Source organism: Piliocolobus tephrosceles, chromosome 4 (genome assembly GCF_002776525.5).
Source record: "Piliocolobus tephrosceles isolate RC106 chromosome 4, ASM277652v3, whole genome shotgun sequence".
Taxonomy (NCBI): Eukaryota; Metazoa; Chordata; class Mammalia; order Primates; family Cercopithecidae; genus Piliocolobus; species Piliocolobus tephrosceles.
The window spans coordinates 30600643-30622950 of NC_045437.1; the positions used below are offsets into that span (position 1 = coordinate 30600643).

Below are 22308 nucleotides of genomic sequence, written 5' to 3' on the forward strand. Positions count from 1 at the left end.
ACTCCATGGAGAGCTTGCCTAATGCTGGGGTTTTCTTAGCAAGCCCTCGTGGCCCTTACACTAGCCATCTTTCCAACCTGGTTGTCTTTGGTTTTTGTTTTTTAATAATAAAGGTGATATATTGGTCTTCATCCAACACTCCTGTATCTCTTAATCTTTGGAGTTTAGAAGAAAAAGGAAGATGCTATTTATCAGGTGCCTCCCCTGAGACCCCAAAACTTTACTATTCTCAATTTAAAGATGAGGAAATTGGAACACAATGTCTCATAGCTAATAAGTATTGATGCTGGGATAAAAATGGGTAAACTGGCTCCCCTTGTGCTTCTAAACACACTGCTATTCTATCCCTGGGTATGAGTACATCGGCCCTAATTTTATACATGAGAAACAAGAGCTGAGAGAGGTGGAACAGCTTGTCTGAGATCACAAGAGAAGAAAGAGAGTGAGATTTAAACCCCAGCTCTTCTAAATACCACTATTATACCTTTCGACAGTAATTTTCCTCATATTTATTCTGCACACCCATGCCTTTTCAAATGAAACAAAAAGAACTTGGACCTTTGCTTAATGGTTCGAGGTCATTATTATGAATATCAGTGTGCTGTATTTGTAACATGGTGATACCTCCAAGTGCTGTGAGGTATTGGCATGTTCGTTTTTATAGTCATTAGTCATATCATCAATTCACGCATTTAGTCATTCTTACATTCAGCCATGAGTACATTCATCTATACGTTCACTTATTTTACAAATGTTTATCTGGTGTTACTATGTGCCAGGAACTGTTCTTGAAACAAGGATGTAGGAATTCATCACTCTCCCAAGACCAGCCCCTGACTTGTTCTGTTCTGTGCTCAGTTCTTCTGCCTGCCTTTTGTAGCTACTCTGTCTGTGCCTTTCAGCTACCCCCTCCCACTAATGTTGATACTCCAGCCTCCAGCACTCACCTCATCCCTTCAATTTGTGGGGGATTTAGAAACCTGATGAGAAATTTGTTCAAATTTTGTCTGTAATGAGAGTAAATACAACCTAGATGTTGTTTCCATGAGCAAAATACAAATGACATCATGGATGTTATGGCTAAGAAGGAGCCTCTAGGTTAGTTGGGTTTTATCCAAGTTCTGCCACTCACTAGCTGTGTACTCTGGGCAAAGTATTCAGTCCCTCTAAAACTGTGTTTCTTTTCTCTCTAAAAGAGAGGATAAGAAAATGGTCCCCATTCTGGAGTATAAATTAGTTCAAGCATTGTGGAAGACAGTGTGGCAATTCCTCAAGGATCTAGAACTAGAAATACCATTTGACCCAGCCATCCCATTACTGGGTATATACCCAAAGGATTATAAATCATTCTACTATAAAGACACATGCACACGTATGTTTATTGCAGCACTATTCGCAATAGCAAAGACTTGGAACCAACCCAAATGTTCATCATTGATAGACTAGACAAAGAAAATGTGGCACATATACACCATAGAATGCTATGCAGCCATAAAAAAGGATGAGTTCATGTCCTTTGCAGGGACATGGATGATGCTGGAAACCATTATTCTCAGCAAACTACCACAAGAACAGAAAACCAAACACCACATGTTCTCACCCGTAAGTGGGCATTGAACAATGAGAACACATGAACACACAGTGGGGAACATCACACACCGGGGCCTGTTGGTGGGTGGGGGACTGAGGGACGGGATAGCATTAGGAGAAATACCTAATGTAGATGACAGGTTGATGGGTGCAGCAAATCATCATGGCATATGTATACCTATGAAACAAACCTGCACATTCTGCACATGTATCCCAGAACTTAAATTAAAAAAAAAAAAAAAGAAATGGTACCCACTACAAAGAATTGTTGTAAGATTTACATGTGTGTAGAGCATTTATCCCATTACCTGGCACATTTGTCTGCTGCTCTTAGTTAGCTTGTAAGTTTTGTGACAACTCTTTTTACCTCTTGGAGACCTGCATTGGTGTTATTTTTTAGGGGATTCATGAAGACTCAATTCCAAGGCCACAGCCAGAATGAGCACTTGTCATGTGGGCAGCAGCCTGGCACACACCCCCTTAGAGTGCATTCAGAGCAAGGGCACCCTAGTCTGAAGCATGAATTGGGATCTGGCTTTATTACGTGCTCACTGCATGACCATGGACAAGGTATTTGACCTAAGCTTCAGTTTCTCATTTGCAGAAATTGGAAGAATATTATCCACCTCTCAGGATTGTCATGAGGATTCATGAAAGCACCTTTGTGATGTGCTTAGCTAGGTGCCTAGCATGTAAAAAGTTCGGGGTAGAATACAGCAATGTTAACCAGTATTATTTATGAGTTAGACATCATAGAATTGATAAAAGATGTACATATATCATCCAAAATGAATTAAACATCTCTACTCTTTGTACCACTTTATGCAAGTATTAGCTCTAAAAATCATCTATGATATGCCAAGTTCACAATTACTTAATGGTAAACTGAACCATGTGATTGCTTTTGCAATTTAATCAAGTTAAATCTGTTTTGGACTTCCCATCCTCACTAAGATACCTTCCTCTCCTGCAGGCCCATAGCTGCCAGCCAATACTCTCTGGCTGCCCTTTCACTGAGCTGTTAAAAGAGCCAGCTCATTGAAATCATCCACGCTAATTTGTAAGAGGGTTTTGACATCTCCCGGTCTTGTTTAAGCTTCATTGTCTTCATGGCCATGTGTCTAAAAGAATTAATGTAGCTGCCAGAGAACCTAACATGTAAGCAGAGAATAATATGAAACCCAGTCTTTCCTACAATTCTGCAACCTAAACCTATAGTTTGCTACAGAAATGTTTAAAATTCATACCATGAAGAGCTAATTAAAAGTATAAAAATGCTTTCTCTTCTTTGTTCACATGAGTAAATCTTTTGGGAAAAGACAGGGTCTACATGCCCAAAGGGCCCTCAAAAGCCAGGCAAGGTGTTTAAAGGAATGAAGCAAGCAGGTCTAGGAAAACCCCAGTGGAAAGGAGATGGCAAATGGCATTTGAACACAAGGCCACAGCAGGGAGCACAGGAAGGACAGTGGGGACCGTGGCAGCCCTTGCACTGCTGTGGGAGCAGCTCCCTCCACTCCAGAAATAAAGGCCACCAGAACTTATGAGGTTTCAAGTTAATCCACAAATGAGGATCTACTGATTCCTTGAAGAACAGCAACTGACTTAAGTTTCTTAATTGTAGAATAAAAGGCATAACAAAAAAATGCATAAGAGGCAACATGTGGCCCTAGGATGGCCTATGTGTGTCCTCTGCTAAGAACTTTGGCAGTTTAAGTAGTTGTAGCCATCTTAATGTTCACAAGTAAGACCTCACATGAACTCATTCATTTTTATCCTCACAGCTATCTTATGAGGTAGGTACTATTAATATCACCCCATTTTATAGATAAAGAAATTGAGACACAAATTGGTCCCCTCTTTGTCCAACCAGCGTTGTGCGGAGCTGAGATTCTCACCTTGACATGTGGCATGCCGGAGTCTGGTCTTCATCACATTCTCATATTAAATAGATTAGTAGTTCTCACAATTAAAGAGTTTGGACTTTTCCCCGACATGTGGTAAAAGAACTTTGTCTTTGTGCTCTGATTTAAGTTTTGATCTATTTTGATTTTTGTTCCAAGTGAGTATTTCACTTCAGCCCTCCACTACATATAAAATGCCATTTTATGTGCTGTAACACATTGGATTTTATCTTTATTAATGCAATGTGTGGAATATGATTTCAGAACAAGGGCAATGCTGTTAAAATTGCTTCATCTGGAAATACATCAGTTTGCAAACAGATTGGCATATTATCCACAAATATAAACATTTACAAAAAAATATATCAGGCATCATTTGATGACTCTTGCCATAATGATTCATTGGCACAAGAGAAGTGCTTTGTGGTGAGAGGTGCCAAAGCTGTTTGACACATTTCAGTGGAGTTCATTACACACACGAAACGGAACCAATTTTACTCAACAGTGACTTTGACATTTACAGAAAAATGAAATGGAGGTTTAGAATTGAAGACTTCATGTGAAATCCCTACCAAAACTTTTAAATTGGTTCTATCCTTATGTTACCACTTCTAGAAGATTGGCCATGTTCTACAGACATATTTTTATTCACAGCAGGTCGCCACCTATTCAAAACAAAGTTTCTTGGGTTATCGGGAAATTGATCTTGAGCAAGCTTAATTGGCTGTAAAACTCTTCTCTCAGAATAAATATCATATTTTTTTAAGATTTACTTGTAGGAAGATATGTTTCCCTTTGGCTTCACTCTGTTTAATTCATCTTCCTTATTTTTTCCAATTCTGTTTCCTTAATTTTTGAGGCTTTCATGGATTAAGTACCATCTTCATCCTCATTGCCCACAAAGACACGGCAGGACTCTTGAGATTTCAGGCTCAGAGTTGCGATGCAGTAAGAGAGATGTTAAAAAGTCATAAATAACCAGCTGTTTCCTACTTCCTCAATGATATAATGCAAGAAAATGTACCAAAAAGTAACAAGGTATTTATGATACTTATGCTAAAAAGAGTTCTATATTTATGCCTTACGAAGAGTTAAGTGTAGATCATCCAATGGGGTAGGATGACCTAAGTATAGACCATATTTACAGAAATGTAAAGTACTATGCTACAGTATATGTATGCAACACCATTTATCTGAAGAAACAATTCATAATAGGTTGTAAAACATTCTCTTACTATGGTAACTGGTTAAAGTATATTAATAACGTTGCTTTACTGAATGCTTACTGGGCTTTCAATGCCAAAGTTAAGGCTCTGCATAACAAAGAACAAACGTGCTTGGTTTAATTTGTAAGTCTAGATAACATTACAGTTATATTGCACTGATTAGAATTAATCAACAACACCAGAACAAATCTATGTCAAGTCTGAATTTTAAAACTTGAACGTAATTATATCGCTTTCAAACCTGTTTTATATTTATTTAGTCTGCAAATAGTGTAATAAAATCAGTATCTCAAAACCAGATAATACATTTGAGTCATTCAAACTGTTATCAAACATGTTACTGGAGAAGCAATTCAATCAATAAAAAAATTTCTAATTAGCATATTAATTATTTGTGAATAAAAGGTGATTCCAAAGCACACGAGGGAACTTGAGGACATATTAGTTTGTCTTCTCATTCTATATATCCCTATGAAATATTTTTGCACTATTAATTTCCAATAATCTAGGGGAAAAGATTTTGCTAATTAAAAGAAAACGTCAGCCCAGCCTTTGCATTAATTATCACATATTCTATCTTGATAGGACTTAAATTAATGAGGCCCAGGCTCCTCCAAAATGGCACGTATTAAATAAAATCTGGATTTGACCGTGCATTCTTGTGGATATTGAAGTACATATGCATATTGGCTGCCAGGCAAATAAATTTTCAAAGTATGCAATTACCAAAGCTATGTGGGCCTTGCCCCGCTATCCATAAGCATCTCAATTACCTTCTAGTCATCAATGAAATAGGGTTCTGCAAAGATTCAAACTAGTTTTCTTGACCACCAAACACTTTTGCATATCAAATTTCTGAGCATACAAACGATTCCTTATAGAAAACAGAAAGTTCCTCACAAAAAACTAAGATCCCAACAAAAAGGAAAGAAGAGACACAGTCTATTAAGTAGCCTTTTACATCCACTGCTAAACTGTCATTAGACTGCAATTAGGTAGTTCACATTTTATTTTTATAGAGTTGTTCATGTTTCTAATTGATTGACTCCTAATGCTAAGAGGGCATGGAAGCCAGGGTGAGGGCAGCAAAAAGGTACAACATCTATTTCGTTTTGCTTTTCCCCCCCTCCCACCATCTAGTTCAGGTATTTTGTGATTGAATACCCTGCCTGCTATTTTAAGTTCAGTGTCTGAGCATGCCCTTACTTCTTTCCCCTTTCCATTTACTTCCTGACATCTACAAAATGAGCCACCACATCTGACTGCCACTTACCACATGGTTCCCCTCTACTTTGCCTGCTCAGAAATCAACCGTTTCCCACAGTTCTCAGAGTTGCACTGCTTCTGGGCCATTGTCTTCCTTTGCTTGAACATCTGACCCTTCTGCACAGTAAGAATCCTGTTTTTTGCATTTAGGAGCATACTTGCAGCACACTAATTGTTTTCCCATTTACTGTTCTTTAGGTTAAGTAAAATCTAAAATTTGGAAATTGTTTTAGTTCATTTTCTATTGCTTATAACAGAATACCTGAAACTGGATAATTTATAAAGAAAAGGATTTTATTTAAAGTTATGGAGACTAAGTGCAAGGTCAAGATGCCACATCTGGTGAGGACTTTGCAGAGTGTCACATGGTGAGGGGGCTCAGCATGCTAACATGTGATCCAGGTCTTTTTTTTTTTTTTTTTCCAGACGGTTTTGCTCTTGTTGCCCAGGCTGGAGTGCAGTGGCATGATCTCGGCTCACTGCAACCTCCGCCTCCCGGGTTCAAACAATTCTCCTGCCTCAGCCTCCTGAGTAGCTGGGATTACAGGCACCAGCCACCATGCCCAGCTAATTTTTTTTTTTTTTTTTTTTGGTAGAGATAGGGTTTCACCATGTTGGCCAGGCTGGTCTCAAACTCCTGACCTCAAGTGATCCACTAGCCTCGGCCTCCCAAAGTGCTAGAATTACAGGCGTGAGCCACCACACTTGGTCTCTCTTCCTCTTCTTATAAAGCCACCAGTCCCACTCTCATGATAACCGATTAATCCACAGGTTAATCCATTCATGAGAGCAGAAAGAACCCTCACAATCCAATCATGTCTTTAAATCCCCACCTTTTGATACTGCCACATGAGGGATTAAATTTCAACATGAGCTTTGGAGGGGGCAGATATTCAAACCATAGCAGATATCATTCATTTTAACTTATCAAATTCTTTTCTGATATAACATTAGAATAATATCAGTATGTTAATTACCAGTACCATTTTTACAGGAGCAAAATTACTAAGTGAAAGCCAGTTCTGATTTTCTTTCACCTGAATAAAGATGACTTTTAAAACCTTAACGTAATAAAATGGAAAGAAGAAAATATAGATTCTATGAATGAGTCCACCCTCCAGTGAACTTTCTTTTTGGCCCATATTTCTTCTCCTTCATGCAAACAGTGGTGAGAAGGCACACAGTGTCTCTGCCTTCCCTGTTTCTATACCACTACTGTTAAATGCTGAACTGAAATCCACATGAAAGAAAACAATGAGCATATAAATTACTTTAGATTTTTCAAGTGCTTCTAGTCTTTAATTCTAAGAAAATTTTGACTTGCTTGGCAATGTTTTCTGATCAATAAACTATCTTCTACAGATGTTTGCAATGTGTTGTAGATGGATTCTATACATACAATACAAATGAGAAGAACAAGAATAATTAGTGATTAGAATACCTAATACTTATTAATACCTTACCAAATGCCAGGCACTATTCTAAACGGTTTGCATGTAATGCCTCATTTAATCCTTATAACACCCTATGAAGTGGATAGTATCATTACCCCATTTACAGAATAAAGAAACTGAGGTAGATTGAGATTAAACCATTTTTTCAGGTTCACAGAGACGAATGTTGCAGACCCTAGCACTGATGATCATAACCACTATGCAATCCTGCCTATTAAGAAATATTAAATGAGAATTGCTAAGTTATATATTCAACAGTTTAAAGGGGTTTTTTAAAAAACTATAGAATTTCACAGAGAAATCTCTCTCTCTAAAAAACTAACATCAAATATGAGTTTGAGCATATTGATCATAGTAATTCAATTACGTATATTAAGTTTTTAACAAGGATGCACCCTATCAAGTTGATACAAAAAGAGCTGGGTTGTAGCAAAATTAGCTGTTGTAGCCTACTTGGAAATACTACTTAAATTTTTGTCACTTAAAAGCTCATTACCAACTAAGAAAAAAATGGAATACTTGACATTTTGGTATCTGTGATATTAAAAAGAACTAATATTTAATATTCAAGTGGCAACAGCTTGTAGAGTTTGCACACAACACCCACAGGGATCGATTTTTCTCTAAAACGGCCTTCAGGAGTCTGCCTCTTAAACAGCTGACACGTCCTTTCTCTGTATCCCTCTTTCCTGCCAGCACCATGGGGTGCTCGTGGAGTGCAGCAGCAGACGTGTAATTCTTCACTGCAGGATTTGTCTTTACAAATAATGGAGAATGAGGGAAATTAAGAAAAATGTAATTTCCATAGAATCAACCTCAGTGTAATCTCGGCTACTAAAAATGAATAAATGTCTTTAGAGGGCTTTTCTCCATATGCACTCTCCATCCCCTTTATATACCATCTATGAGGAGAGAGAAGAATCATTCGTACCTAATTGATCGTCAGTCATTCCACACCTGTACCAAGGCTGCATTATGACAAGTATAGTGTTGCCTGGCATTTTTCCAGTATGGCTAATTGTCACAATACTAATTTACTTACCTGTGGAATTTTCAACTTCCCCAGCCTGCTGTCAAGCAGATGCATAATAACGGAATAAAGGATTTAAAATGCCAAATATTATAAATTATTTCACTTATCTTTCAATAGAAGGCTTTGACTAAGCCACATATTAGGTGGCTATAATTACTCATTGCTGGAGTAAAAAACAAACAAAAACCTGTCACATATACATTTACCTGGTAGAATGACAAGAATCAAGTGAACCACTCTTTTCTGATGTAGAGAAAAAAATACTAATCAGATTACCTAAAACATGTTCTTGATCTGCATGGTTTAGAGTAAATGTACCAGTTCAATTACTATTATGTTCCGCATTACACAACACTTCCTTTTTGTTGTTTTTGTTGTTGTTATTATATTTAAGAATGTTTTTTCTATATCAAATGGTAAGACAAATGAGTAATTTACTGTTTTTTCTCCAAAAAAATGTGGAAAAATTTCTAAAGGAGATATAGGCATATATGACTTTAATTGCATAAACTAGTAAACTAATTTGGAACATCTATACCAAGCAAATCTGGCCACCAGGATTTTTTTTATGGTAGATTGTGTTTTTGAAAATTAATATTTCCCATGGAAAGCTATCACGCACAAGTATAATAACTGACATTTTTGTTACAGTTTGTTACAGTTCTTACAGTTGATGGCCCTCACTGTGGTACTTAGATATGTTTGATACATCTGTGAAAATTACCTAGCAACTGTGCAACTATAATTTTTGTTATAACAAATGTAATTGTAATTTTACCAGTTTTAACAAATATGCCTGATCGTTTATGATAAAGGCAAAAATTTATAGATAAGGTTTAGGATTTTCTAAGGAAATTTGAATTGCTCATTTAATTCTTACAGTCTATTAAATACAAATTCTATAGGTTGCTTACTCACCCATCCTATGGTATTATTAGGTCCTCTAAGGAAAAAAAATAGTTTTCTGGATAAGTTTGGGAAATGCTGGATTAAATATGTATAGACTTATCTTTATTGTTGCAAAATATCACTTTAGAAACTTTCTTTCAGGCACTTTGATATGCTAATCTGCACTCCGAAGAGAAGGTGTATGGTCTTTTCCAGCCTTATTTGACCCAAAGGTCCTATCACAGCTCATCTCTGAAGCCAAGAGTCTGCAGAGCTGGCTCTGCCTGACTCACGCCTGGCACATCTCAGGGATTCAATACATTTTAGCGAAATTTCAACATTATCCATTTTCAATTGAATTCAAATGGTCTGTGATATTCTTTGCCTTAGACTTGTTCATGAGGATAAATATGCAAATAGAATCAGAAACACAAACTCATTTTTTCTACCAGATCTCAGCCCACATATTCCAAGGTAAAAGAGTAGCGCAATAATCCATTCTGGCACATTGACCTATAGCAACACTAGTCCTTAAAATAGGATTTTTAAGCGGTAGAAAAGGAGAGAAAACAACAGCTTCCTACCCAGCACATGCCTTCCATTTAGCATGTCTGGAAGATCGTCTCCTTCATTTCAAAATTGATAGCCAACTTTTTTTGTTGTTTTGCTATTCAAATTTCTGTCCTCTTTTTTTCCAGCCTATTTGCTCTAACACTGAATTTTAAGCATCTCTAAAAATGCTTGATATGTTATTATTCTTTCCAGATATCCTCTGAGAGCCAAGCAAAGAACATTAAGGAAGGAAGGAGGAATGAGGCTGGATACGGTGCAGTGAAAAAGGCACTTCCAAGAGAGGGGCACTCACTACCCAGAGACTCGACGGTGCCATCAGCATGAGAACTTACCGCTATTTCTTGCTGCTCTTTTGGGTGGGCCAGCCCTACCCAACTCTCTCAACTCCACTATCTAAGAGGACTAGTGGTTTCCCAGCAAAGAAAAGGGCCCTGGAGCTCTCTGGAAACAGCAAAAATGAGCTGAACCGTTCAAAAAGGAGCTGGATGTGGAATCAGTTCTTTCTCCTGGAGGAATACACAGGATCCGATTATCAGTATGTGGGCAAGGTAGGATTCCTTTGAGTGCTTTGTCATTCTGAGTTTAAAAGCCCAAAGAAGTTACTTGTAATAAATAGACAGGGAGGATGTGAACTATTCCCCAATATAGTAAGAATTGTTGCTTATCTGGTAAGACTCTTTTTTTTTTTTTTTTTTTTTTTCCACTTGAGTAGTTTCGGAAAGAAGACTGTAGCAAAAAGCTGAGAAATGTTAGCCCTGCAACAGAGAGAGAGAAAATGCTCCAGTTGAAAGTGAAACACCCACAACCAACCGCATAGGATTATCATAAATCCTTTAATTTTTACTGTAGCTTAAAAAATGTGGTCTGTCTATTCTATAAAGTTGGGTGTATTAAAAATAGGAATGGAGAGATTAAGCTGTAAGGAAAGGAAGGCTCGTTTTTCTCTCATTCTAAAAGCAAATATTCTGAGCTATAGTCCTTTGGCCAAGTTCAAATTAACTACTTAACTCTGCTACCTATAGCACTGTCATTCTCTGGCCAAATGGAGCCCTTGGAACTACTTCTTAACTCTGCTACCTATAGCACCATCATTCTCTGGCCAAATGGAGCCTTTGGCTGTCAAAACCCACCACCGCCTTAGATTTGGCAGCTTCTGCTGCTGCTACTGTTTAGTCTTATCTCAAATAGTTGGCAAAAAACAGGTATTTCAAAATCTTGTGATTTAACTGTGGCAAAATTTGTAAAAGAGAAAAATGCTTATGTAAAAGTACTCTTTCCAAATATCATCTGACCATTTTATTGACTCCAGAAAGTAAAGTGAGGAGGCATCGCTTATTATAGCCCTCACAGATTACTGGAGCTGAGTCAGGGAAACAGCTTGGTGAGCCTGTCATCATGAGTTTCGTTGGAATTTTATCATCGGCTCCATCCTTGTTGCAGAATATCTGCATACTGAAAAGATGTCAAAGAAAAAACAGGGTTACAGGCTTATACTTTGTAGGTTCCATGCCTCATGAGGTAATATTGATTTTTTTCAAAATCATTGCCATATATCCCTTCCTAAACAAACTGATAATGAACATAAATAGATACATGAGAAAAGGCATTCATTTATTATTACAGCTATGATTTTAAGACATCTATATTAGGTTATCATGCAGAAAACATACATTCTGCAGATTGCAAAGGCTGCATGTTCACACTTCAGTCTGTGATCAAATATCCCTGAATAACCATATGTACATGTTCTCTTTAAGTATTTACCACCATAAATGAAGGGAAGCCATCCACGGCTTGGGCTGATGTAACCAGGAAGTATTCCAATGATGTGAATTATTAATGTGGAATAAAGTGAGAGAGGAAGTATTCGGTGAAGGGGTGAACATCAACACAGATCCCCAAGGATCTAGCCATGTATTTGCTGTGAAATTCACACTCTGTGTGACTACTAAAGACAGTTCAGCTACTTGTACTTCACTCAATTTCCTTTGTGAAATGTGAAGAAAACTAGGTGAATCGGGTGATGGTTGTAAAAAATAATCATCATCTTAAAATCTTTAAAGCACTTTTTACAACACAAATAGCATTGTTGCCATAGAAGATTAAGTTTTAAAAAGTGCTTTATCTAAATGATGGTTCCCCTTTTTCCTTTCCAGTTTTCCTCTCCAATTGTGATGCCATTTAACACCTATAATGCCACATATTCTTTAAAAAAAAAGTGTGTGGGGGGGGTGTTGGGGCAGGTTATTTCAGGATACTACAAACAGCAGTGGCTAAACCCACATAAGAATCAGTTTTACAATTATAATTATGAGAAGTAATAGTGCCATGGGGAAAACTTACAAGCTGTGGACTCGAGCAGATCCAAGAATGCATCACTGTGCTGCCAGTTGCCAATTATGTGACCCAGGACAGGTTGTTAACCTTTCTGGGCTTTCATTTCTTCATCCAGAAAGTGCATGCAGCAATGCCTACCTGGTGGAGTTGCAGTAAAGTGATACAGGCACTACTGGTAGGGACAGAGTAGGTGCATAAAGAAGTTACTATTATTGGTAAAAATCCATCGTATATGTTCTATTAAATCCATGTGTAACACATTGAAGTGGCATATTGACTTTCATATCACTGCAGAAGTAAAATGAGGTAATTAACAAAGCTTGGTGGAAAACACAGAGAATCATGGCAAAATCTCTTCACAACCACAGCTTTGACTGGATTAGTTGGATTTGGATATTTTATTGGCAACTAGATAAATTTCCCTCCCTCCTCATCACCTGTCCTTCCCTGCTGCCCCTCCTTCTCCTCCTTGTAGTTATAACACATGAGATACTTACTGGAAAAAAAAATCAAGGGCAACAACTGAAGTTGTCAAAGTTGCCACCGTGGCTGTATCAGACATGCGTTAGAGGTGGTTTTGAACTGTTGATATGACATTTTCTCAAATTCCTCTTTGAAGTTTTATGATATCAACAGACCAAACAATTAGACGAGTATTTTTTACCACAATTAAAAATAATAGAAAAAAATACATTTTTAAAAAAGATAAAGGAGAGAGTTGCCCCTCATTTGTGGCCACAAGTTGGTCCACCTTTAATTTACCTGGAATAAAAGATACACCCAATGCGATTATCCTGCTCCACTAGGTCAGGAAGCTTTTGGCAGGAAAAAAATGATTAGACCAGAGCTGAGGTTCCAAAACTTTCTTGGTTCACAGAGCCCTTAGGCTCAAAGAAATACCTTGTAGTGCCATGTATTAAATAGTTAGACTCAAACAACTTAATAAGAATTTTTGCTTTAACAAGTTAATAATTATTTGCAAAAATACACATAAATGGACAAAAAAATTTATTTCACTCTTAACCACAGTTACAAATGGTATGTGTGCATCTCTTGATCATGGCACAATTTCTCAATCAGATTGGACACAGCCCTCTCATTTCCTTTCCCACCTTGATTTTTGCACTGTAATTGCTTTTTAGTAGAGCCACTATGGAAAACTCAGCTTTATAAATATAAATCATTGAAAGGAATGCAGCACCACCTACTGTTGAAACTGTGACCTACCTGGAGCGAGTAATTCGCAAGGGGTCTTCCAGAGGTCACGTGCTGCTGAATTTCCCTCCTTTTCCCTCCTTTTTTTTATTTTTTTTATTTTTTATTTTTCTTCTTGTTTGAACTGTGGTCTTGCTCTGTCACCCAGGTTTAAGTTCAGCAGCGCAATCTCTGCTTACTGCAGTCTTGGCTTCGTGGGCTCAAGCTGTCCTCCCGCTCCAGCCTCCCAACTAGCTGAGACTAGAGACATGAACCACCGCACCAGGCTATCCCTCCAAATTTTAAAATATTTCCTGGTCAGCTCCCTCCTGCAACCCAGGTTGCCTCGGTGCATACTCTGGGAACCATTAGAATAGTTAGGTTGACATATAAAGGTGTACCAAGGCTATTAGAACCTCTAATCGTGCTATTTAAGCAGATTACTACTAAGTAAAAATCACTCCGAGCCCATCGTGGGTGCCTAACACTCAAAGGATCTCTCTGTATGTGGAATGATAGAAGCATTAACTGAGGAAAAGTAATACTGTTGAGAAAATAAAACTTAACATAGAAGAAATGTTTACATTATAAACATCTGTTTGTCTTTGTGTTGATTTGAAATTATGATGATGCAAATTAATTTGTGGTAAGTCATCGTGAGGATGGTGGAGTGAGGAAAATGAGAGTAAGTGAGGGAAACAAAGGGCTTTCAGGTGTAGAAGGGAGAAAAAAAGAGAGGGTCATGGCTGGCGGTGGGGGTCACAGCAGCCAAAGAGGAGTCCAGGGGCTGGAGTGGCAATGACGAGAACAGACAAGATGGTGCTTTACAACTGAAGCACAAGTAACTGCAGCGAGACCTTGCTCCTCCGTCTTAACCTTTCTCAACCTTCCACTGCGTTCTGTTGCCAGTGAGACCAATGCAGAGACACGGACAAGACAAGGTGGGGAGGAATAATGGAGAAAGCCCATTATAGCTGAAATATTGACAAAACAAATTCTGATTTACAAGAAAATGTCAACTTCCACTCACTTAAAATGGTGCTGGCAGGGAGAGGTAACAGGATAGGAGAAATAAGTGGTCCTGTATTGGGTAAGTTTCTGAGTTTGAGTTTCAGATATAAAACCGGGATGTGATTGTTTTCTAAACCGTATCTGCATTTGGGGGCTGCTTGGAGCTGCTTTAGCTTGAGTGGCATCTGTGTCACCTGGGAACTTGTTAGGAATGCAGTCTCAGGCCCCACCTCCAATCTGAGCGAATCAGAAATCTGCATTTTAACAAGATCCCCAGGTGAATCGAATGCATGTTAAAATTTGAGAAGTGCTGCTTTTAAAAATGCCTTCCCTGGGTCTCACCTCCCCAGACATTCTGATTTAGTTGGTTTTTAATTATTTATGATTCTAACATGTTGCCAAATTTGGGAACCACTGTCCTAGGAGGATGTTACTGCCAATCGTGATAACAAAATGTGGCAAGTTCAATGATAAATTGAGCATCCACAAAGTGTTATCAAAATAAAAAGGAGAAGAGCCAACCAGGCTCTGGGGCTTAGCAGAGCTTCCTAAGTGTTTGAACCCCATCTAAAGACAGAGCAAGTGTTAGCTTATACTGCAGAGGGAGAATTGCCAGGACCTCCCAATTAATCGGATAGAGAAGCCAAAGGTCCGAAAGCTGGAGTTCAAAGGGTCAGAGATTTAGAGATTGAACAACCAGCAGAGTGAAAGAGTCCTCACACTGACACAGAAAACACAAAGACGTACATATTTTCTTGTCATGGGCTAAAGAAAACAGTGTTTTATTTTTGTACAAAATCCACTTGGGTTATCTTTGGCTTATGTAAACTTAATATAATAGAAAAATGGAGGGAAGCCTTATCATTCCACATTTTCAGAGATCCCTGTAACTCTCTAGCCTGCTTTCTGTAATGTAGCAATTTCCTGGCGATGATTGGTAGATAGTCTAAGATTACACTCCATAAGAAAAAAAGAGCACAGGTAGACGTAGACACAGATTCGATTTTGAAGACAGAGGCATTCATTAATACAAAGATGAATTTACTTAAAATATCAGAATTATGCCTGACTTTAGGCAGAGGATTTGCACAGTGCCATTCAACAGCTACAGTACACTTAATTCCCATCTGCTCCATTTTATCTTCCACAACGTTCCTTAACTCCTCCTTCCACACAATGTATACATAAGACCAGCCTCCACTAAAGCATTCGAGGTGTTTCTATTTTTAGTAACATGCCAGGCGATCTGTTGTTATGGAATTTGATGAACTGTATACTTTCAAAGGCATTTTCTGATGGAAGTTGGTGATGGTTTTGGGGGGACAGTTTTCAAAAAAATTGAGAGGCTGTATTTTTTTTAAATATTATGAAAATGTGGGCTCTATTTGAAGCTCTAACATATAGGCTTTCCAATATGCCTTTATCCTCAATCTTTAAATTAGTGTCTACCCAATTCAGTGGAGCCACTCTTCTCAAGATAATTAGACAGTAATGTTTTAACGGACCGTAAAAATAAAATTTGTCAGCCTTACACACCTTTAAAATTAGAAATGAGCAATTATTTGTTACTATAATTACATGATCCAAATTAGTAAACATGAAGCAATATTTTATCCATTCTGAAAGGTCACTTAAAAGATGCCATCGTTGAAATGTTGCTTTTTCTAATTCTTACACTAATTTGTTTTTCCCTAAAAAGAGCATAAGCTGAAGAGTAGAAACCTCCTGGCACTAATTCCGTGCGTGATTCAGCAAGTCTCTGAACCACTTGTTGCTTCAAATAGCAATGTCAGATGAAAGCATCATCATAGCTGATATTTTCTGAGCACTACTTTGTTCTAAACCCTGTCCTAGGCGCTTCAAATGGGTTATCTCATTGGATTCTCACAGCAACCCTGATGTATGGATATTGTTTCCATCCCTGTGTTACAGATGAGTAAATTAAGGCTCAGAGCAGTCAAGGATTTCAGGCCATTGTCTCACATTGCTAAGACCCCGACAGACGATACTGTCTGGCCACCTAGCTACTCAGTTATATACCCTCCCCTGTATGTCCACTTTGCAAAGCCATTTTGAAGCACAAGTGGAAAAAAAAAAAAAAAAAACCCAGAACATGCGTTGGTGTTCAATGATTGCATTCTACACAATACCACAAAAACTTATTGAGAATGTATTGTGTGAAACCCAAAGGTAGAGAGAAAAAAAAAAAAATTTTTTTAAGGCTACTTTTAAAGAGCTGCACGAATATGTTTGCATTATTGTTATGCACATTCCTTTTACTTTTTAATTTCCAGAACACATTAGTGGTATTCAAAATAGTTACATGTGAGCATTTTAAAAGGAGATACGCAATTAGTGATCTTTCTGGTCACTGTGATTTTTTTTTAAGCGTCTTTTTCTTTCCCTTGATAACCCTCTCTAAACTTCTGTTCTGGTTCAATGACCTGCAATAATCTTTTCTCCCTGAATCAGGGCAAGTGCCTTTGGGCATATCTCTCTTCTTCTTCATTTAAATTTAATGCTCAGCCATTTAACTAACATTTTTATATTTCTATGAGTTAGCATATTTAAGAGAAAGTGCATGCACACACTTGCCCATTGGATATACTACTTAGAAAATATTTCTAGAAGTAACTTCCCAACAGCCATTATTGGAAATAATCCTCATTTGTTTCCACTGAAAGTGAAACCAACTGGTTTCACTTTCTTAATGACAAAAGTTTCAATTTGCTATTTGATACTAAGAAAATGTCTTGTATAGTAGCACTTTTCTGGCTCTTAAACTTCCCTCTGTGCACAGCTCATGTGGAAAGCAGAAAAGTTAAAATGTCTGGCCTTGGTCATAAACCCAAGGCAACTCTTACCTTGGCCAACCGCACAGCAGAGTAATAGAGAAAGCCTCACAAGGAGCCAATCCCAGATCCTCCAGCTTCCATTTCATCATGCTGGTGGAATCCTAGAGCCTCCTTCCTGCTTGAATTCAATTTGTTGAACAAAGTGGAGGGATACAGCTGGGCGTGTGGCTTAGCACTCCCAGGACTTTGGGAGGCCGAGGCAGGCATATCACTTCAGGTCAGGAATTCGAGACCAGCCTGGGCAACATGGCAAAACCCCCTCTCTACTAAAAATACAAAAATTAGCCGGGTGTGGTAGCGCATGCCTGTAATCCCAGCTAGTCAGGAGACTGAGGCATAAGAATCGCTTGCACCTGGGAGGCGAAGGTTGCAGTAAGCTGAGATCGCGCCTGCACTCCCAGCCTGGGCAAGAGAATGAGACTCAGTCTCAAAAAAAAAATAAATAAACAAACAAGGAGTCAAGTAGAGTGAAGGGTTTGCATCCTTTTTGTTCCCACTTTAGCTGTTATTTCCACACCCCAACATGTTAAACAGAGGTAGAAGTTGTTGCAAGGTTAGAGAGGCTCCCATTCTTATTATGGACACAGCCCTTTGAATCTATTCTATAGGCATTTTTAAGTATTTCTTTATTGATCAGCATAACTTGTTCATAGTATTAGTAAACCATGTAAATACTGATTGCACCAGAGTTCTTCATTTTTTTGTCATGAGTCTGTAGTAGCAGATGGGAATATAAATAAGCTGAATGCCAACATCCTACTTTACATTTCTTTTCAAATCAAGATCTCTCATTGTTTTCAACTTCATTTTAGATTCAGAGAGTACATGTGCAGGTTTGTTAGTTGGTTATATTCCATGAAGCTGAGGTTTGGGGTACAGCTGATCCCATCACCTAGGTACTGAGCATAGTACTCTACAGTAAGTTTTTCAACTCCTGCCCCTCTCCCTCCCACCTCCCTCCTCACTCTAGTAGTCCCCAGTGCCTATTGTTGCCATCTTTATGTTCATGAGTACCCAATGTTTAGCTCCCACTTATAAGTGAGAACATGCCATATTTGGTTTTCTGTTCTTGTGTTGATTCACTGAGGATAAAGGCCTCCAGCTACATCCATGTTGTTGCAAAGGACATGATTTCATTCTTTTTTATGGCTGCATATAGTATTCCACGATGTATACATACCACATTTTCTTTATCCAGTCTACCATTGATGGGCACCTAGGTTGATTCCATGTCTTTACTGTTGTGAATAATGCTGCATTGAACATGTGAGTCCATGTCTCTTTTTGGTAGAACAAAAATCCCTCATTTTAATTGTGACTAAACTTTATTTCAAAAATCAGATAATAAATTCCTGACATATTGTAACCAAGCATCAACAGATTCCTAAACCACTGGTATTTTTCATTTCCATTGATATGAAAAGCCAAGAATACATTGTAACCAGAATTATACATTTAACTTTTAGAGGCCTCAAACTCTCTAGCCAAATTTAAAAATGTCTTCCTTATGTTCCACCCACATTTACCAAAAACAAACAGACGTTTGGGAGGGGGTCCTCCCTTTGATAGCCTTCATCAAATTAGGAGATAATGTTTAGATGTCAATGTGCCATTGCAACCTGGAGGGGCAACTCTGTGTGTGTTGGTGTAGGCTGCTGGGAGCAAATTCCTATCTTCCTGCAAACTTTTATTTTGCCAGTTACCAAGATGACAACAAAATATAACCATCATGAACATGCTAAATATATCAGTGTTCTTTGCAAACCTTTCTTCCATCTAGAATTGAAGATAGATCAAAAAGAAGTACAGAATTCCCCACAAGAAACTTGGAGCTTTTTTATCACAATTATCAATACATAAGTAAAAGTAATGGGTATCCTCAAAGGCCCATGTAAGGAGTCAAATTTGAAATTACGTGACCTGGAATAAGAAGAGAAGAAGCATGCCAAAATATTTCCCAGGGAAAGCATTTATAGTTTCTTCCCGTTTTTTTTTTTTTTTTTTTTTCACAGAGAATATATATGCACAAAAAAGAGAGGCATTTTAAAAGATTAAATATATACATGCGAGAAAAATATTAATAAATAGGTGAGTTGGTGTGTTTCAAAGGACTTAAGGGCAGTGATGAGGGCATAACAAAAAGCTTGAAATATCACTCTGAATGTGGGATTTAATGCCCACTAGAGGGAATAGAGATTGCAGTTAGGAAGGTAGTTGAAGTTATCTCAGTTATGGCCTTTTTGGAATAGATTTGGAGAGAAAATGCTTTTCATTCATTCAACAATTACTCACTAGAGAGTATAAGTCAATAGCATGGGCAGACTGTCTATGTTTCAGCCTCAGCTGCACTTCTGACTATGTGTAATATTAGGCAAGTAATTTAATCTCCCTGTGCCCCCTTGATTCCTTAACTGTTAAATGAAAGGAGTCATAAAATTATTGAGGTGATAATTAAATAAGTTAATACACAGAAAAGGCTTAGAACAGGGCCCGACATCTCACACTTACTAGTAAGGAACTAAAGCAAGACCCACGTAAGGAGGGAAGGTGCCCTGCTGTGAAGGGTGCCTTCAAAGAACAGGTGAAATGGAGAGAAAGAAGAGCTGAAGGTGAACAGGTGATCCCACTCATGGCCAATGTTGTGAAGCCAAGTATTATGGGCCAGAAGATGGTGCCAAAGCAGTGAAGGCAGCTGAGTCTGATGCATCAACAGCAATTCGGAGCATGAGTTTATATAAAAATATGAAGTTGCCTTTATTATTCTAACTATAAGAAAAATAATATGCACACGACACCTCACATTGTTTGAGGATCCCTGGCAACTGGTAGATTCCCCTCTATTTAAGGATATTTATCCTTTCATTTGAAAACATCATCATTTTATGGTACAATTTGGGGTTTATATTATTTCAATTACCATGAATGTTATTATAGAACCTGGTTAACTCTTGTTTCTTTGTAATAAGAAAGTTTAAGATGCCCAACAATTTTTAAAATGATCTTTTCACTTGGGTTATAATAAGGTTTTAAATAGGAATTGTTATCGCAGTTAAGTTAGGATTAATATCATAATCTCCTTATATAATTGAACCAAAGTTTTATTGTGAGAAAATTGCCATTGATTTAATTACTTAATTACCCTGAATGTTTCACCTTTTTAAGAGTAGAATAATTAATTCTTTGTTTAAGATTGAACTTTGACCTTAAATATATTGAGCAGTGTTTCATATTGGATCCCAGGCCTACTCTTTCAATTAGTACTTCACACATTTAATGCAAACTTTGGAATACTTACATCTTTGCAAACTCTGCAAAACCCTAGCCTACGTGTCTTACTCATCCTTATATACCCAATAGTGCCTAGCACATATTTTTGCACATAAAAACAGCCAAATACTACTTGAATTAAGCTACAGTGAGCACAGAATATTAAAAAACCACCTTGTTATCTAAAAGCTACCTTCCAGTTTTTCCAGCTTTATTGAGGTATAATTGATAAAAATTATATATATTTAGGGAGTACAATATGATATTTTGATATACATTGTGAAATGATTACTATCATGCTAATTAGCATATCCATCACCTCACATAGTTACCATTTGTGTGCGTGTGTATTTGTGTGTGTGATGAGAACATTTAAGATCTATTCCCTTAGCCAATTTTAAGTATACAGTACAATATTAACTACAGTCACCACGTTGACATTTGATTTCTATGCCTCCCAATTGATTGATGCAATGATTTGGTATGAATATCATTGGTAGTGTTTTGTGGTATTAGCTTGACAATGGAAAATCTAATGTCTTTAAAGCTCAAGGATGTTTTAGATAGTAAACATATAAACCAAGTATATTATGAAAGTCTTTCTATGAAAACTACCTCTGGAAATTTCATATCAAAATGGCACAAATATTTTATAATACAAAAGAAGAAAACTCAAGCTTCCTTAGTGCAAAACAAAGAAACTAAAGACAACACAGTGGTCCATGCACAAACTAACAAGAAAAATAAGAAAAGACATAACAAATAATATTGTATCATGAAAGCTGGTTCCTTTGAGACGTTTACAAATTAAAATCAGACATTATTTAGGGTCTCGGTAGAAGAAAGTTTGAAACAAAATGAGAAAAAGGCAAACAGATTTGGCCAATGGAAAGCAAATTTCTTTTTCTTAAACTTGCTAGGAAGCTACATTGTACAGACAATTCAAGTGTTCAGTAAAAGAGAAATCATTTAAAACCTGAGATTGTTGATTGCAATGATTCACAAAAGTACCAGCTACAGAGAGAAATGTGATAATGTAGGGACAGAAAAATTCTATATAATGACATTCTTTTAACCAACGTATTTTGAGTTCTCACAGAAAACAATCATTTCTGGAAAATCTCATCTTAATGCTTTCTACTACTTGTGAGTACAAATCAGAAGAGAAGCACAAAAGAGGAAATGTAGAGAAAATCCTGCTTTAAAATACAGTTATACAAAGCTTTAGCATGCTGGATTGTTTTGTTTTGTTTTCATAAATTGTGAAACATAAAAATCTGGCCCATTTCCTTATTATTCTGGAGCATGAGGCTTTTTGAGGGGTCAGAGGTATTAGGGGTCAGTAAGGATCAATACCCGCCCCCCCGAGGAAGCAAAGTTCCCCTTTAGGAAATAACAAAAGCATTATACTTGACCACTGAACAACCCAAGGGTTGAGGGCACCAACCTGCACAGTTGAAAATTCTTGTATAGCTTTTGACTCCCCAAAAACTTAGCTACAAATGGCCCACCATTGACTGGAAGCCTTAACACATATTTTGTATGTTATATTGTTATATACTGTACTTTTTTTTTTTTTTTTTTTTTTTTTTGAGACAAAGTCTTGCTCTGTCGCCCAGGCTGGAGTGCAGTGGCCGGATCTCAGCTCACTGCAAGCTCCGCCTCCCGGGTTTATGCCATTCTCCTGCCTCAGCCTCCCGAGTAGCTGGGACT

At 37.6% G+C, this 22308-nt stretch overlaps 1 protein-coding gene across 2 annotated transcripts in view; it reads left to right on the plus strand.

The window, feature by feature from the left end:
• Positions 1-22308, plus strand: part of CDH6 (cadherin 6) — a 136882-nt gene that overhangs the window by 62306 nt on the left and 52268 nt on the right. Inside the window, exon 2 of one of the 2 annotated variants that reach the window (XM_023216590.2) lies at positions 10124-10479. In XM_023216590.2, coding sequence (XP_023072358.1) covers positions 10252-10479 — 228 coding nt within the window. In that variant the 5' untranslated portion in view covers positions 10124-10251. Of the gene's footprint in view, positions 1-9935; positions 10480-22308 lie in introns of those variants that run through there. The other variant, XM_023216591.2, reaches the window with a different exon arrangement.